The 20,137-nt window shown below is 36.5% G+C and overlaps 1 protein-coding gene across 2 annotated transcripts in view; it reads right to left on the bottom strand.

Moving 5' to 3' along the window:
• Positions 1-20,137, bottom strand: part of FRAS1 (Fraser extracellular matrix complex subunit 1) — a 251,450-nt gene that overhangs the window by 230,056 nt on the left and 1,257 nt on the right. For both annotated transcript variants that reach the window (XM_072405386.1, XM_072405387.1), the window contains exon 2: positions 27-58. In XM_072405386.1, the coding sequence (XP_072261487.1) occupies positions 27-58 (32 nt within the window). The remainder of the gene's footprint in view (positions 1-26; positions 59-20,137) is intronic.

Genomic DNA, 20,137 nt, shown 5'->3' with positions numbered 1-20,137 from the left:
CCATTTAACTAAAACTAATGACATACCGCAAATAGCGAACCTTGGAAAACACAGGCACCTGTATGGGAGAAAAAAAAAATAAATAAATATAAGTTTGTGTGTTTCTTTTGTAGTAAATGTGTTTTTACACAAAATTTACAATACATAAATTAGAGTTTAATTATAAATAATAATTATTTTTTTTCATAGCCTTTGAATTCCCTACATACATTTTCTTGCCATGTTTAAGTACATCCTTACCAATAATGCATTTGTTAATTTTTTAAATATTATAAAAGTATGTTTCTGTATGGAAACTCAAGCATTATTAAGCCCTATATCTGAATGAACCCAATAGAGTTTACTTCTGTTCATCATTCTGTTCTCTTACTTGTTCATTTTCATGTGTTATTTATTTTCATTACATAGAGTTACAGTGTACTTTTTGCTGTAAGACATTTAGCTACAGATAGGAACACAAAGTAAAGCTGCGTACACACTTCCAATTTTTATCGTTGGAAATGAATGACGAACGATCGATTGGTCAAAAATCGTTCGTAAAAAAAGTAACCAACGACGCCGACGAACGAGAATAGTCGCTGGAAATGAACGACCGGACCGGCGGATCGGATTGGACGACGATCGTTTACCATCTATCGTGTGTACGGTCGTTCATTGATCGTCCATGGTCTGAGCATGCGTGATGAACGAACGTTCGTTCACTTCCTGTCGTGCACGTCACTTCCTGTATCGCTCAAACGATCGCATCTATTGTGTGTACAATATCTGCGAACGATCGTGTCGTTATCTGCATGTACAGGATCGGTGCTATACGATCGTTCGCCGATATCGTGCAGGATCGTTCGTCGTTCGTTTACCAACGATAATTATTGGAAGTGTGTACGTAGCTTAAGAAAGTGTCCACAAACAATGTATTCTCCTTATGCTGTGCCTCTCTGCATTTTTTATTAGCTTCCATCATGGAACACTCAGTACCTATCAAACAGAGTACCTTTTTGGCTCCTTCTAAAGTTTTGTTCCCAGGCCTAACATTATTCTAATCTCTTGTTGATAAGGTTTTAATTGCTCTAATAATATATACTTTCATTTTTTAACAACATAAATACTCATGTGGGTTACCCCTTACAACTGGAAATTGCTGGCATCAAATTCCAGAATTACATACTGTAAATAATGTATATATGTATTTGTTATAAACACAGCTTTTTAATAACAATAACACAAACATTTAAATAAATAGGATCAAATTAATAAAAACACAACAATGTTCACCTAATATGTAGTCATAATATAACTATACACTTAGGTAGTTCTTACTAGCCTCTGCACATTGTATTTACATAATAATAAAGTGCATTGTAGTCCGATAGTGTTCAAAATATCACGTTGGCACAGGAAGCAATCTAAATTCTATGAGTGTTTCAGAGCTTTAGCTACTTCTTCAGGAGAATTTATTGTATGTGTAATATATGTGCCCCAACAATGGCTCTATGCAAGCACATCAAGGATTGCAGTTTCATTAGGACATTGACAGCATCAGGCATAAAATCATCATTACTGGTAAATATATTTCCTTCGCATTATTTTGAATTTGATGAGATTGTAAATTTACTGTATATCCCTAAGTGTAAGATAATGAATAAATATAAATGTGAAGAATCTTTTCACTGCCTTTTCATGTTGTCAGCTGTTCTCCCCACACTAACACTCCAACCCATTCAATTGACAAAAGGGCAGGCATTTATGATCAGTGTTCAATATTTTGCAAAAATATTTTCAAATTTTCCAACGCCTACATTTTAAAAATATTGAACAATATATGGTACATTAGAGGAACGTTAAAAACACCTTATTCCTTTGTTCCCACTGGCTTTTCCTCTGTGCAGCGAATCCTCCACAGCCTCTTTTCTAGGGTGTTATGAGGTGTGGCTGCAGATACAGACATTGTCCCCTATAATGTAGGAACAGAAGCACTGTTTTTAGGTTGTGGTTACTAGTCCTGCCCAGTAACAGATGTGTGAGATGCAAAAGGAGCTACTGGGGGAGTGAAGGATAGGTGAAGTCTTTCCAATGTGCCTCTTAGACCAAAACAAGCATTTAGCCCTTGCAGCTTGTGGGTAGCCCCACTCCACAGTTAGGCTTTCTTATTCCTGGAGTACAGATTAAAGTGTGTGTTTGCTGGAATAGGTTAATATAAAATGTGGCGCAACTCAAAAAAGTAAACATCATGTAGTATTTATGTTTTTGTAAACACCATATATCTTATAACAAATTAATATCCTGTTTGCTCCAGTGAGTAGAAGTGTGTTCCCTAAGTAAAAATGACTGAAGTGTAAGATGTTCTGCAAAAGTATATACAACTAGTTATAAACTGCTAGAACCCATTTTCTGCTGTACCCTACTATATTTGTCTTTTTACCTACTGAAAAGGAAAATACACTTGTATTTGTGTATTCAAAGACATTACATATATTCTGAGTGATCGTAAGAACGGTTTCTAAAATAAATAATTACTGCATAAATACAGATGCCCAAAATAATTAATGGTGGGCATATGAAAGGTAGATTTACCATCTTTGGGTAATTCAATAATATATCAATAAAGTAATAAGAAAAAAAAAGCATTGTACTATAAATAAGTGCTTTCAGTAATATAAGTGTTCACTGTACCAGATTTCAAACAAAGGGTCTGATTTATTAAAGCTGTCCAAGGCTGGAGAGGATACACTTTCATCAGTAAAGCTGAGTTATCCAGCACATCTGAAATAGATTTCTTAAAAGTAATTTGCTATATGTTAGCAAATGTTTTTAATCCTGGGCCAGATCCATTCCAGGTTTGTTGGATCACTTGGGTTCACTGATGAAAGTGTGTCCTCTCCAGCTCTGGAGAGCTGTATTAAATTAGGTCCAAAGTCCCTTTAAAACTTCTCCCACAAACTCCTAATATCAAGAATAGCTACCTGCACCAGGAAAACTATATTTATCTTGGAATGAGGTAATATGTGCTGTGTGCAGTTATATCACTGCATATGTACAAGAAAGAATTTATCAAAAAGTTAAATACCAATGTAGAAATAGCTGATAAAAGCAGCTATTTACCAAATCACAAACCTCATAAAGGTTAGTGAGTAAGTCCTCCAATATTCCATGTCCCGGAACAAGTATGTGGCATATGAATCAAGGAGTGGCTGTTAACACATGGCACTTGAGTTCTTTAGCCATGTATTTATATATTTTTAATTTAAGGGCATGTATGTTTGAAGAATAAATGCTTAAATAATATTCTCTCACTCACCCTCTGCCCTGCACATTGAAAACATGTTCTTGCAGCTTTCAGATGCAGAACTACAGAAAGATAACAGCTGTGGTTTGTTTTTCAGCCTCCACAGTTCCACACATGTGACAATGTCTGCCAGATAAAGTAATAGCCCATCTGGCTGTGGAGGAAAAGTGTGACAGGTAGGCAGATAGGCAACTGTCCTCTAATCCAGTGCTAAAATACGCTGGGCTGGTGGCCCTTATTTTAGATACTTTACTATTCAGTCATCAAAGTATAGCTCACAGTCAGAGGTCTATGGAGAGCAATATAAAGGAGACCTGTGATTCTAGTAGAAGTCTTCTAGAATCAACTTCTTTGGGTCTACAAGATGCAATTTGGCCATATGTTTAGATACCCAAAGGAAGCTAGCTGTTGCTAGAAATGGGAAAGGACATGTTACCTTACATATATTGAAACACTGTACAGCTAAGTGAACTTACATGGCAAATCTGTTTTTGTTATTTTACAGTCCTGATGAAGGGGGGTTTGTGCCTAGCCCTCAAATCACTTCCACTTTAAAGTAGAAGTAAAGTCCTGCTTTGGGTTTTTGTGATTCAAGCAGGTATTTATTGCAGAAAGGGACAGGTGATGTTCTTTTTCTAATAAGAAACTGATTTTACCTGCCTGATCAGTCCCCAGGTGTCAATGTACAGGTTGTCAGAGAAACCCAGCATTCCTGGGTACCCTTGTGCATGCCAGGGATGCATTAACTCCCCCGAGATGGTCGAAGATTGTCTTCAGGAAGTGAAGGAGGAGGACGGCGACACCCAATGCTGGCATGGGGATAAATGAGTAATGGCGGGTTTTGTTCAGATGTAAAGACCCTATCATTGTAAGAAATAATATTTATATCTGAACTTTTCACTTGGAGCTCTCCTCCTTCCTTTCAAACAAGCTGACTTTCAGCTTCTACATTGGGCAAGAGAGAGCTTCCATACTATAGCAATTATCTAATTCATTTAGAACCTACATCAAACAGAGGTCAGCACTGCGCCATTCTAAATCCTTCACAATAACACATTTACCATCTTTCACTATGCCCACCAACTACTAAGGCACCATAGCATACTTCACTCTTTTTATAACCCAAAGAAATATGTCTCTATCATAAATAGCTTCATGGTTGTATTTGCACCCCAGGGAAAAGGTTCTCATTTTTTCCCTAATTTGCACTGTATCCTTTGTGTGTATAAAAAAATTCTATAGTAGGTTACTGCATAGAACAGACATTATTTTGCCATAGCTAACAACCAAATTTAGGTTTACTGGTGTCTTTTTCAGGACAGGTATGAATCTGATGGGTGGCTGTGAGTAAAATACAGTTCTTGAAGTGACACGTAGGCCAAGTCTAAAGGCATTTAAAGCAGGTGTTAAAGCGTAAAAGTGCTTATAAACACCCATAAATGAGAATTTCAAACACAGGCCTTTAAATGTTGGAGAAACATTCTGCTAAGACTAATTTTCTGAAAAAACAATAAATATTTCAAAGCAGAATAACAACATATGTATTAGAAAATTCAACAGTAACAGAAAACAGATCACAAGCAACAAAGGCAAAAATAAGCAAAGATGGAGACAAATAGGATTAATCTATTTTTAAAACTTGTAACAAAATAACCCACAAAACAGACATATGTAGGAAATTGAGAGTTCCGGCTAATTTTTTTCCAAAGGTTCAAGCCAGGGTGAAAGAAAAAAGTCCTCTATGTTTAGTCTACCAGTCATGTTATATTGAGGCAAAAGCTATCATCCTGCCCTTTAACATGTACTACCAACATGTGTAAGCATCCAATTAGTCTGCCATCACTAGGGATAATCCTAGAATTTACTTGTTTTTCTCTTTTTTAAATTTGAAGCTTCTACAAAATATCTAACAATAAAAAATAGAAAAATAAATAAGTGCTTTATTCAGACTCACTTTGTAATAGGACACTGTAATGACAGCATCTGAAAGTATTCCCTAACCACCATTTAGCAGATATTCCCCATATTTCACTACTTTTATGTCCTGCAGTCAGCCAGGTGCAGACCACAATCAATGGGGTATTCAGAGCCTGCTCTGACAGCATTTATCCGGATTTAATAGGTATTTGTTTTCAAAATTGCTTTCAGTAAGCCAAAGATATATTTGATCTCAGGTTGTCACTGTTACAGAAGGACAGCCACTGTCACAGCCATAACAAGGAAAAAGAGAGAAGACAAAATGAACAGTAATTGTAATAATTTTAATGTAATCAAGCTACTAAACTAATGCTATAAATGTATAGAAACAAGAATGTTTTACTGTCTTTATTAGTATGCTGAAATGTATAAACTTACTGTAAAATATGTGAAGCAATATAGCAAGGCAATAAAACTATAGGTGGATATAAAAGATAATTTTATTTATTTAATGCTGTTATGTATTATCTAAGATTACCATAAATGTGTTTAAAAATAGTTCCCCATCTTTCTATTAAGCCTCCTGTAACTGCACTGCAAGTCTCAGATCAGCCAAAAGAAAAGAAAGAAAAATCACCATAAACTGACCGGGATTTACTGAATGACATGACAGGAGAGCACATTACAAGAATACCTTTATTAGTAAGCTGCTGCCACTTCCTTATTAAATAGTAGCCAAGGTAGTCCCTTGACCAAGTTGTACTAAACACAGAGTAAATGCATGAAGCACAAACTCTCCTTAGGATAAGGAGCACAGAACTTGCAAAGCATTTGACAAAGAGGATCTGCTGTTTTATGAGCAATATCTTGCTGTATTGAGAAAAGATGAGATCTGGCAATAGGAGGAGGTGGCAGAAAAAAAATATTACTGTTATAATAATATAATTACTTACAACATATGAACATGTTTATATAGTTTCATATTTAATCAGGTAAATATAAAATACTACATATTAATGTTTAATGCTACTATTTCCAGCCAACAGTTGGATCTTTAGGTTTTATTTAAATGGAAGATAACTTTGCTGCCAGTTTTGTCATAATGTGCAAATATGCGCAGCATATTGGCAAACTTACCAACCACAGACCTCTAACACTGCAACAACAGTGTTATTCCTTGTCACTGACACTATCACCTTTGCCCAGGCTTCAGCCATCATTAGGCAGGTTGAGAGGACACCTCGGCATGAAATAGTGCATGTGTGGAAGTTACATCATTTTGTAAATTAATTGTACCAAGGCTGTACATTAAGCTGTGCACATTCAATTTAGTGTACAGAAAAAGGAAAAAAGTGCTGAGTGGCAGGCTAAACAATCTCTGTGACAGAAGAAACTTCATTGATTCTTCTGACAAAAAAGCCTGTTTGTCAGGATTTTGTATACATGGACTTTACTTCTGTTTAATTATTTTTGCTAAAAAAAAAGACCTGCTGCTTTTAAAGCTATGAAGCTGAAGCTCACATTACATTTACAGCTCATTGACTTGAAAAGTAACTCCTTCCCTTAATGTCTCTCCTCCTGAAAAGGTTCATTTAGAGGCAAGTGAGAAACTGCTAGTGTCCTCTCTGCATTTATAAAGCTCATGATACTTTTAGGCGCACCCGTATCCTTACTCTTCAATAAATTTTGATCCACATAAAAAACACAAAATCATCTAAAAAAAACTAAAACAAAAATTAATTAATCCCAAAACCATTATAGTTACATTTAAGGTCATAATTTGTGACCATCTCTTTGTAATGAAAGAAATCAGCACTTACTTGACCATTGTGTAGGGAAAAAATAAAAAGATACTAGTGTGAAACGTGTATGTGTGAAATCAAAGCTTTTATCGCTGTATGTTTTCTCTATCTGCCTTAAAATATAACCTCAACAGTTTCTTTCTTTCTAAAACACAAATCAAAACCAAGAAATCAATGGCATAGATGAGTACTAACAGAACAAAGAAAGCAATAGGGTAACACAGCAGGCCAGTGCAACTCTCAGAAGGCCTGCCATATTCCCCCATTGGGAGATCTTAATTAGGATAAATATTGGATGTATTTATTAAGTTGAAGGAGCAAATCTACAAAAGAAACATATCAGCAATCAGTGCTTACAATTAGGTGCATTAGGAAAGGCAAATGAAGAGCAAATTGTAGTGCAAAATACAAATAAAGGGAAGGCAAAGCAAAAGCAAACACTCTGAATTGTTTTATTAAATTACAGGCAGACAATGCTTTCAGCAAAATTTTTAATGCTAAAACATTTGTAAAACTTCCTCAGGATTGTAAATGGTGTTTTCCTATACAACTTTCTCCTGGCTTGGCAAAATACAAGGGTGCATATTTACCAAACTGCTTCTGATATCCAGCTTTAGTTGGACAACTTTAGATGTATATTCTACTTAGCAGAGATTGCCAACTATAAAAGCTGATATATGAAATGTGAAAGTGACACTAAAGCTGTGATACATTTTTAAACATACAAAAAATCTGTCTATTACTACACAACAAAGTGTTATAATCACAAAAATGTGTTACTAATCAGCACACCGACAACAAACAAGAAAGGGATTTTAGCGTTCTTTGACAGTAAGCTATAGGCCAAGCTTCTGATTTATACTACAGCATATTCCAAATTCCATTCCTTCTAATAGGACTTTCTTGTAAAATTAGTGATATGACATACATGCCTAGATAGATTTATTTTACAACTGTATATGTGTAGAAAATATGTGTCTTTTCATTCAATAGGTAGTTGGTTGCAATTTCCACCCATGAAACACATGGTAACAGATCTGAGTATATAGCATTTTAGAAGTAACGGGTGCAGAGGCAGAATACTGATGCATTGTACACACCACAGTAATCACTCTTTATTGTCCAGCACATGTGTATGTGCTAGTTCTTCTACCTCACATGCTCCATTGAAGTTTATTATGATTTGTGCTAATAATATATCAGGGAACATTTTGTTTTTTTGCCAAGTTGCCAGTTAATCGGTATGATTTTTGGAACAGTGGCTCTCTGACTCAGTCAGCTACCTGCTGACTGACAGGAATGACATTGGTGCCACTGTCAAGCAGGGCAAGGGCTAGCAACGCTGCTGGGGCAAGGAATTTACTCTGTTCTCCAATGGCAAAAACTCTGTCTGCAAGAGAACACTAGGAAGATCTGTGATGCAAGATAAACCCTTTTCAAAATCATGACAAGAGAGTGGACAAAGGCGACGCTGTCCTCAATTTCATATGAACATAGCACTGAAAAGTAGGTCTGGGCTAAAAGCATACCAAAAGTGGGGGGAGCAACTGATCCCCAAATTTTTTTTTTCCCCCTAAACTTCCCATTAATCTCCTAACTCCACCCTCTTCTTCAGCGCCCTTGAGTCATCCTCTATCCTTCAAAGTCCTTCGGGCCCTTCTCGCATAGAAGCATTTAGCCTCCTTCCTCAACCAGGTCTAACCTCGCTGACCTTCAGTCCCACACAGTTCACTTCTGAGATTTATTTTCATCCAGCTGCATATTTTTTAGTTACCTTAACAAGAACATGAGTGAGTTTACTATATAGATTATTCATGTACTTATACATAGTTATTACTTCCTCCCTTAAATGCCACTTCTTACAGTGAAAATACATTTAATTCAGTTAGTTTAGTTCCTCCATGGTCCCTATTTATCTAGTTGTCCTTCCCTGCAAACTTACCAGTTCAAAATGTTCCTATTGGTTCCCCAAAACAAACCACATACCTAAAGAGAAACTAAACCCAAAAGTGCCTAAAACAAAAAAAAATCCACTTACCTTTAATCCTGCAGGGCAGTCTGATCCATCCGAAGATCTCTTCCATCAGTTTCCGCGTCGTCCCGGCATTCGTCCGCCAGCCGGCATGCCTGGTGCCACCATTTTCATTTCTTCTTCCGGGTTGTTCTTTCTATGTCACCCGACCCAGACACGAGATCGGGTGACATAGGTTGTGAAAAAAAAAACTTGCCGATATCACTGCGCTTGCATGAGATGCTTGAGCATGCAAAGAAGGAGGCTTTGCCTTCATTGCCTAGGCGAGCAAGAATTAGGGGGCGGGGCTGCACTCTTTTTTTTAAAGGGTGTTGCACTTAAAAAAAAACAGAATTTTTACTTAACATGAAAGGGTTGTCTACCCGTTAATGTAAAGTGAAATTTCTGAGTTTAGGTACGCTTTAAGTTAAGGTCCTATAATACTTTGTATAAAAGTCAGAATTTTTTGTTTCTGTCTTTTTTGTCTGTCTCTTTTCATAATGTACTTTAATATATGAATGCTTTCGTGGATATAAAATATTGCCAGAAATTCATCCAATATCTCTTCTGAATTTATGATAGAATCACTAGAAAATGACTAATCACTCACAAAAGGGCTGCATAATTAAAGACTGCACCTGCTTTAACACATCTATAAAACAACAGAGTTAGTTATGATAATATAATTAGTTTTATGAAATGCAGAATTCGTCCAGTATGTGCTAAAATTTTATACCATCAGGCATAGCACACATTCTTACTATGGAACTGTGGCCAATTCCTGCCGACAAATCAAACCATATTTACCAGCGATGCTCTTTTCAGAAAACACAACATTCCAAGGTACACAATACAATAAAGTCATAAAACACAATAAAACAATCCATTATTTTAAATCCAAGTGAATAATTTCCTGTGCAGCTAATTCCAGACTGCTTGAGTTTTTTCATCAGCTAAAATATGCCCCGCAGTTATAAAGAAGTTGTGCTAGAAGGATCATACTCAACAGAGGTATTCTGAACAATGTTCACACATACTTCATGACTACCTAACATAGCTTAGTCCAAACATCCAATCTAAAACATGCACATAGATAAATCACGAGCCAGGCAGAAAGGAGAATAATCCAAGTCAAAGTACTAAATATTGGTCAAGTATCTAATACAAGAAATTGCCACATTGTTTGTAGGTAACTGGCATCTACATGAATCTATCTAAGTAATAACATTTTAGAATGCTATGTAAAAAAAACAAAAATATGACCATGAGAATTTGGTTGTGATGATAAAATGCTTTGTATCATTTTTCAAATTTTTTTCTCACTCATTGGGAACACCTACATATAGGAGAAGTTTCATTTTCTCTTACAGCCCTGTGATTGGCTACTAGGCCACGGGACGAGATCACCCCATACCAGGTATATAACCCACTAGGTTGTATTACAGTACAGCTGTCCATGCACCTTAACCCCAGCTAACCCATGAGTAAACTTGTGAAACTAGGGCTTGCTTGGGTTAGGGAGCATTGGCCACCAAAACTAAACTGCAACTGCATAGCTCAGTGTGGGTGGATGCTAAGGCTAGGTACACATGAGGGATGATTCTCGTCCAATAATCACCTCAGAGCTAGTATCAAATGAGCATTTGCTCATCTGACGTCCTTCATGGATCCATCCTGGCAGATCCATGAACAGCAAACAATCGTAATGCAAGTGACATGGAGAGAACTTAGCGGGGTGCCGCTCCGTCGTTCTCCCCCCTCCCCTCTCCATAGAGCAGAACAGCGCTATATGTACGGTGCTTGTTCAGTATTTTGTTGTTAGAAAGTATCGGGAAAGATCCTTTCCAATGACAATTATTTAGCGTGTGCTTGCCTAAGTAAAAGGAAATCTTTCTAAATTTGGAAAAAGCTCTTAAAAATTGGAAACAGGTTAAACACCTTAATGAAAATTCACTACTAAGAAAAATTAAGGTCCCAAATTAAAAATATAGGGCTAAATTCAAATAAATAAAAAACAAATAGCATTGTAGGCAAATGATATGCATCACATAGGAACTGGAAGAAATGTTTTATAGGAATACACTATCAAATGCTTTATATGAATCATTGAGATATCATGATAAAACTAGACTTAGTCAATAAAACATCATAATCTATCTATGAACATCTTACTGAAAACAATGGCCAAACATAAAATTCCATTATAAAAATCTATATTCTAATAAAAATTTTATTTCTGAATACTGATTCAGTTAAAGCAGATACATTTTTATGGCTCTCTCGTTGTGGTAACAACATGAATATTGATTCATTTTGTACTTCTTATTCAATATTTTTTGCGTCTTGCAGATTTTTTTTTTTTTTATTTAACCTGCTTATGTTAGATTGAATTAGCCATTTCTATCTTGCTTGACAATAATTACAGGTATGACATACAGCAATCAATCAGTTAAACACTAAAAGCTGAAAAGGAATTCAATGAAAAAATTAACCTTCTTATATCTGCTGTTTTTTTAATTAAAAAGCAATAATCAGGAATAAAAGAGGTCTGCCCAGGAAAGTTATACAGAAGGGTTCTGGAGGGAAAACTGCACATTTATCCAATCTGAAGACAAATCAGACAAACTTTTCCTCAGTCATTTTAAATTAAAGTAAAAATGTTTTCTTTCTTTTATTTGTAAAAATAAAGAATTGAAGAATAGCCACTAGAAGGAACACTTCATGACCAATACAATTACTTTGCTCAAAAAGCTCTTTTGAGTTTACAATCTGAAAGAATTTTTTTCATGCTAAATAAACAGCTAACCCTGACAAATACTTATTGAGGATAAACTTCTAAAGGACTAATAGATTTTCACTTTTCAAAGTGAATGTTAAGGTCAGAAAGAAGGTGACTGCTGCTCCAAAGCCCTTTGCACAGGGTCATCACCTTGGCTGTCAGGTGCCAAAATAGAGGACAGAGGCTCCTTCAGACCCCAATACCGCTTACAGGTCAAAAAGAAAGGAACCAGAAGCACACTGTAAAATCCCTTGTGGGTAAAACTTTATTGCTTTAGACAAATGACGTTCATGGATTGAATCACAATTGTGGAGTCTCTCTGATTAGTCCCATATTTTAGTGAAATGAGAAGGTCCCCAGGTAGGGCTTTATGTCATCTTTTCAGAAAATAAAGTTTTACCTAGGAGGGATTTTACAGTGTGGCAACACAGTTTCTCTATCTTTCACCTGCAAAAAGTGAAATGATAAGTTAGTGATTGCATGTCAAACCCACATCCAAGGATGGGTTGCAGATAGTCACACCTATTTCTGCAGGCCATATTTTGACAGATATAAACAGTCATTGGAAGTAATTTAAATAATAACTTTTACTAACCATTTTTTCATTGTGAAAAGCTATGTCCTACAACACATTCAACTCAAATTACTTTTTTATTTCAAATTATTTACCCACCCTCTCAATTTTTTAGCTAATATTTACTACCCACCACTGTCTGAAGCATTATTACAGTACCCACTGACTTCTACTTAATTCAATATTCACCAATTCTTTATTTCTTATTCAGCCTACATTCCCTGCCTATCACCCTATTCTGCTCACATTCACTGTCATCTACCTTCTTTAGACCACCATGTATAACCTACCTTCACAGGGCTGCCGGCCTATATTTACACAACTGCCAAGGCATTGCATGCAAATCTCTGCTCTAGCCAGCATAACTCTAGCCAGGTGGCTCACCTACTTCGTGTCACAGCTATGTCTATTTCTCCTGCCCACCCATCACTGCCTTTATTGTAGAGATCTGCCTGCCAGCCTGTAGAGGAAGCCTTTGGCAGACAAAGTGCCCATGGACTTCAAATTTGACTTGTCTGGATTACTGAATAGGATGAAGAGGGTTTAACCAACCCTGCATGATTGAGTATTTATTATAAACAAAGCAATATTAAGGTAAGAGAACATTTACTTTACAAAGTGAACATTCTCCATGCTTTTTATATTCAACCCTATTAAGCGGATGCTAACTCCTAAGCAGATCAACTGCTCAAAGTCACATCAATTTCAAATGCTGTTTTATATAAAAACAGAGGCAGTTTTGCACAGCACTGTATACTGTATTTTGGTGTCTAAAGCAAACAATGTTCTGGTCTGGTGAACCGTTGATAAGGCTATGTGCAATATTTGTTGTTGGAAAGGATTCTGAACGATCCTTTCCAACGACAAACTACTGCACAATGCATGAGCTTTGTACATACAGTGCTGTTCCGCTCTATAGAGAGGGGATAACAACGGAGTGGCACCCCGCTGCCCTCTCTCCTGTTTGTCTTCCATTGTCCGTGGACCTGCCAGGACGGTCGTTCAGAGAACTGAGACGATTATCGGACGAGAACCATTGCACGTGTGTACGTAGCCAAGCTCTTCAATATTCATAATAATATGCAACATCTAATCAAAATATAAAAGATTGCATTGTCTGTCTCACTGATAAATAAAATGTTTTATATTTCAACTAGGAAATAATCTACAGGTTGAGTTAATAATCAAATATTTTAGTTTTTTTATTGTATGTCGTTTTTTTGGGTATGTCTTTCCACAAAACAAGTTTTCTATACACCAGTACTGTACTCTCTTGAAACAGGAGAATGAAATATTATCAGGCTAGAATTCTGACATAATCTACTTCTTAATCTCCCTTCAATTCACAAGCAAAACAAACTACAGAGAACTCCCTGGTTATTAAGGTGGGAAACAAAAAACTTCAGCACAATCTCCGGCTTGACCTTAACATCCCCCTCCCCCTTTAGCTTCTCTGGGGGGTGGAAATCTCGAGAAAAGCAAACAGTGTGCTTATGGAGCTGCAGGCCTTGGCAGTACCTTATATTCAGCTCCATTAATCCCTTCTCTTTGTGGAGCAATTTACAGAACGCGGCAATAGATTGTGGTCTGGGATTGTGCATAGGAGTATTAGTATCTCCAGGAAGCACAGCTCCCTGCATTCCTCTCTGGCTCCAGATTTAAAGAGCACTGCACAACAGGTGGCACCCTTCTTACAGCCTGGCAGCACAAATACATTTCATCTTAAATTTATCCCTCTCAGCAGCTGTCAATATAAAACACTGAATTTCTAGTAATATGACTAAGCTCCGCTGAAAATACACTATTATTTTAGTTCTAACTACAGCATTCAGTGCATTTTAGAGTTTATTGCACCCTGATAATAAGTTCTGCCATCAACCCTGTAAATCTCACTAAAGTGTCTACGGGTAATATCCCATGATTCTTCATGGTTGATAATGGTATCAAAGAGAACAAAAGTAGTTTAAAATCAATCGGTGGACTATACATTCACTATACATTTGGTCAAACAGTTCAATTATATATATATACATACATACATACCAACATGTTCTGTCATATTAATCAGGCTTCTCACAGGGCTCCTGAGTTATGTCCATGTTCTAAAGCAGTGTTTCTCAACCTTTTTAACATGGAGGAACACCTTGAATAACTTTCAGGTCTTCAGGGAACCCCTGCTATAATTACTATATCCACAACTCACAGTACATTAGTGTGGTGGTCAGTAGGAAAATGCATCTTAAATTGCTGGCCAGTGGGAAGAATTCTGACCTTAAAGATAAAGAACATTGGTATCAATTAAACTGACCTGAGAGACACAAACTGTTCATTGCTCTAGGAACCTCTAGCAACCTCTGGAGGAACCCTGCTGTATTATGATCCACAACTATGGAATGTTTACATTGAGAATAGTAAAAATGTAGCTTGAGGGGAAAGAATGAATATTGTTTATAATAATTTATTTGCAGATGTTACACAGCATGGATCTCACTACACAGTGCACAGATTTACTTACTGTACATAATACACCCACACATCCAAATGTACCCACCGTACCTATGTGCACAATATGAACAAAAACAACTACTGACACAGGGAAATATGCAAGTTCTGTAGAAAAAGTAATGTGGGATATGAACCCAAGAACAGAAGGAAGGTTGTTAATCACAGAGTGACCCCAAATGTAACATGTACATTATGAACCCCCATTATTTCATCCATGTCTACTGAATCTGTTTAAATGCAACATTTCCACTTTTTGACCAAAGTATCATTTTAAAGTGAGCTCACTCTATGCAATATGAACAGCAGAGTATTTAGTACTGTTCCTATATTGGATGAGATACATTAATCAAGTAACAGCAGATCAATAAGAGTTGGTGCTCCTAATTAGTTATTCCAACAAATTTGCAAGCAACAGTGAAATTCTGTTATACCTCATTTATTATATCAGCCAAATATAGAAAAAAAATCCTGCAGAAAAAAGTGTAGCTTAGAAAACAGACAATGTAAAGCAAGAGCTATCTACACTGTTTTAGACTTTCAGAAAAAAAAAACTTTGCCCAAAGCCACTTCTAACTGTTTGGGAGCACAGATGCACAGGGATACTAGGTTAATTGGACAATCGGACAGTGCCTGCATGCCTATGTTCCAATTTAGCATCTGTGGTGTACAATGTGAAAAATGTCCTAATAAATATAAATATATATATATATATATATATATATATATATATATATATATATATATATTGTATGTTTATATATATATGTATATACAAAAGCTTACATTAAAAAGAAACTTTTGTACCTTTTGTAAGTAAAGTTGTCCTGTGCCCATACAAAACATGTGTTTACCTTCTTCTTACTCTGCTGTTCAGTCATGGAGACAAAGTAAAAAAACAGTCCTATTTAAGCTCAGATTTGTATTCAGTTCTTACACAGGGCTGACTATATCCCCATGTGACAGCACTAGGCCAGTCATCATGATCATTTATACCTGGAAGTTATAGGTAATATACCCTACATCATGCAAATTCTGTTAGACTAGGCTTTAAAATAAACCTGTTGCTTTGTTCAGCACGGGCAAAACATGAGTTTACCATTTCAGTACATGTTCATGAACACACAAATACTGCAAACGTGTACTATGGAGCAGACTTATGTTAGAAAATAAAAAAATTCTGAGAAAAAACAGAAACATGTGTTAGATGGCTACAAATAAGTAAAGAGTGTGTAATACAGGTTCTTGTTGCAGCACTGCATTATATTACTATAGAATAGAACCATAGCATCCAGATCTTATATGAGGTTTTATTGTTCTTTGTAATTACCCTTGTATCCCTCATTCCTGTTGTCACAGTGGGATCATAGATGTCCTCCACAACACTAAATCCTGATCCAATATTATATTTGGACACCTAAATTAATATGAACTTTAGGTAGATGCAGGGGCAGTTGCCTGAGGAAAGAGACTCTGTGTGGCCCAGAAACATCAAAAATCTAACTAAGACTAAAAAAAAAGTGGATACTGGAACAATAGCTTGGTGCACAGATTATATCCTTACTTGCATGTGCAGTATAGAGCCATCCATTTAGCATTATCACCTAGCACCTATGTCCACAACAGTTCAATAATGCAAGGAGTAGGACTGGGAATCTTAATGGAGTTACAGCCAGCGTAACTGCAATTTTAGTTCTCTTCTTCGTAAAATGAAAACATTTAGGAGGGATCAGGTTTTAAATGTAGTGCAAAGTTGCTTTTACCAGATTCTTAGGCTATTCTCAGACTGGTGGTGAGGTTGTGGTGTGTTTACCACTTGCACAGACGCCTTAACAGTAACTCTGGATAAGATACTAAAGGTAGCATTTCACCTGGGGACTCTCATAGTGAATTATTGAGTGACCCTATTTTAAAGTCTTCAAATGCTGGTTCTTTAGCAGTCCAGGTAGCGAAGTGATGGGCAAAGTGCCAGCCGCTGGGAGTGCACGGGTACATGGGTGCAGCTGCCACCAGTCTAAACATAGCCTTAAAGCCTTTAGTAAGAAATAAGTAAGCAATAGGTTCATTACAAAACATTTACCTTTTACTGTTGGTACATTTTTCTGGAAGCATTCCCCCAGAAATAACTGTATATGTTTCATGTCAGGTCTACTACAGAGCTTATGCAGGGCTAAAAATATTTTCCTTGTAACTCTGTGCTGTAACTCTGGCCCATATATTGTAAAAAGATTGGAAAAGGGTGACATCCCATTCTCACATCTGAAAGTACCAGGTTTTACCTTACACTATATAGAGAACAGGGGCAGCCTGGGTACCTGTTAACCTGTTACTTTGCCTTAAATGAGAAATTGTTTCATCGTTTCTCTTTTTAAGGCAACGTTATTCTTATTAGGCATACTGTACTTTTCATTTTTATTACAAAATCCAGGATTTTATAAACAAACACAATAAACATCTGCATTATTGCTTTCTTTTTCGATCACAGTTTCTTTAAAACTACCATGGACAACGGTAAAGTTGGTGCTACTTATCTACTACAGAACACTACGATGAATCCTTTCTCCCTTAAAGAAGTATTTAACACAGTAACAGAACTATCTCATTTACAAAGAGAAAGACAAGTCATTTTTTATTATCCTGAAATCTGCACAGTAGGATTATATATGAAAAGGTCCACCCACATTCTCCACAGTCTGCCAATTCAGCCTCCGCATCATGTATAAACATAGAATTCCACAAGACAAACCATGGGAATAAATTGCATCAGGTGCACAGGTTTATTAATTCAATACATTTTATTTTAGAGACCTAGAGCACCCCGCAAATTCATGTAGCCATATAATTTGTGCCGTGGTCATTAGGACAAGCTCATTAGACGAATTAAATACACATACATCTACCGATGTTTTTAATATAAACTATAGGCAAAAAGACATTCATTTCCAAAATAGAATACTGTAGAACTAGTACATGAATATATGTTAAAAATATTGCATTAGCAGGTAACCAGAACAACCTACCACAATTATTCAGATGATATTTAGATTTTATATATTATATATTATATTTTTATATTTATTTCATATCCTTAAAGTACAACTGGAGTTTGGTTGTTATGAGAAACTGTTACTTTTTATCTCTTTTGTTATTATGATATAGGTGGTATATATGCTGAACTTTAACTATTAATTTACCAATGGCATAGACATTTTTTAAAATGTGCTGCCTGGGCATACTAACTTTAAAAGTGCAGCAGTGTCAGGTTTATCCATTGATGAGTACCAGATTAGCTCCATTGAAGAAAGTTATTATCTCGTCTTGTATTATCTTGTAAATATTTATATAATGCTGAGATACGCATCGCTTTACAAAGTCCATGGTAATGGTACTAAATTTCAGTTTAGACCTGTAGTTGACCACAGGTCAAGCAGTTGTAGGCGATTGTGATTGATGAACACAACATGTTGCTTCTGGCCTAATTTGAGCAGCCAGCCACTTCCACGGATTTTAATTGACCACAATTTCAATTGCACCGACTCTCAATCGTATGACAGAGGTTTAGTGTGAATGGATTGAATGGGGGTTGATATAACCGCAGGGTAAACCACACACAATTTTCAAGGGTGGCTTGGAGCAGCTAACAGTGGCAGTTTTCAATCACAAGTCCTTCAAAGGAACTAATAGCCCTACTATGATCATATGTCATTACCACAGCCTGAGGACAATTTTGGAGGGGAAGCCAATTTACCTACCAGTATGTTTTTGGGATACAAGAGGAAACTAGAGTGCCTGGAGGAAACCTAGGTCAGGGGAGAACACACAGAATCCTATCGCAAATACTATCCTGGCTGAGATTTGCAAATGCAACAGTGCTAACCACGTATTAATGCAGTTTGTGGTAGGTTTACGCTGTAATCAAAAACTGCTTGAAATAGTTTTTAGATTGCTGTGTGCATCGTCTGTATAATCTATGACACTAAAGTATGTATTGTAAACTGATAAAAGTTACATTTGCAGAAATGTAACTTGCAGATTTGTAATGCCTAGAATTCTAAATCTGGCATTGAAAGAATTGTGTTGGTATTGCCAGAGCTAACAAGAACTTTTAAAACACTTGTCACATGTATAATAAATAGGTGGAGAAACGTTGCTTTATAACACTGGGAAAACCCTTGAAATACCTTTCAGGTCTTCAGGTACCCCTTCTATTATTATTGTATGCACAGCTCAAAGTACATTAGTGTGGTGATCAGAATGCCTCTTATGTTGCCGGTCATTGGAAAGAATGTCACCCTTACAGATAACCAAAAAGATCATTGGGGTCAGCGGTAACTCCCAGGAGACACAAATTGCTTATTGTACAAGGAACCCCCAGTGACCTCTGGAGGAATCCTAGTTGAGAAACACTGATACATGAAGGATACAATTTCCCCTGCCACTTTCTAATCATCAGGTCTCACCAACTGATTAAAATAAAACAATACATGGGGATGTGTTAGTAATATAAATGTAACAGAAATCTGCACAGTGTAATCACAATCTGAAATGATCAGTACAGTCACATGACTTCATCCTAATAGACATGCTATTCTGTGCCATGGTACATGCAACTTTTTAAAGAAGCGCTGTGTATTAATGAACCCAACATTCACTGTATTCTTGTAAAATAGTAGATCTTCAACAAAAGAACTGCAATATACTACAAAACCAAAGTAGAGAAGAGATTGCTAAAGTGTTTCTTAGGCAAGGTTCTGCAGAACATAGATTGTAAGCTCTTCTGGGCAGGGTCCTCTCCTCCTGTGTCACTGTCTGTATCTGTCTGTCATTTGCAACCCCTATTTAGTGTACAGCTCTGGGTAAGCTCTGGGTACATATGTTGGGGCTATATAAATCCTGTTTAATATTAACCCAGGATTCCTCCAGAGATTGCTAGGGGTTGCTTGAGCAATGAGCAGTTTGTGACTCTCAGCTCAGTATAAGTGACACCAGTGATCTTTTTGGCTATCAGTAAAGCTAGGTACACACTTCCAATAATTATTGTTAGAAAATGAACGATTGTGAACCGATCAACGATTATGCACGATTATATTTGAACGATCGTATTGTGCACAATTACTTAAATGCTGTAACGATATGATTGTTCAAATATAATCCACCAATAGTGTACACACGCTAGATACAATCGCTTGAACGATGCAGCGAGTGACATGTAAAGGAGAAAGTGTATAGCAGAAACATGCACACGATAGATAGTGAATGATCGTGGGCC

The sequence above is a fragment of the Pyxicephalus adspersus genome, chromosome 3 (assembly GCF_032062135.1).
Source record: "Pyxicephalus adspersus chromosome 3, UCB_Pads_2.0, whole genome shotgun sequence".
NCBI classification, from domain to species: domain Eukaryota; kingdom Metazoa; phylum Chordata; class Amphibia; order Anura; family Pyxicephalidae; genus Pyxicephalus; species Pyxicephalus adspersus.
The sequence above is the reverse complement of the archived record's forward strand: the minus strand, read 5'-3'. Positions and strand labels throughout refer to the sequence as shown.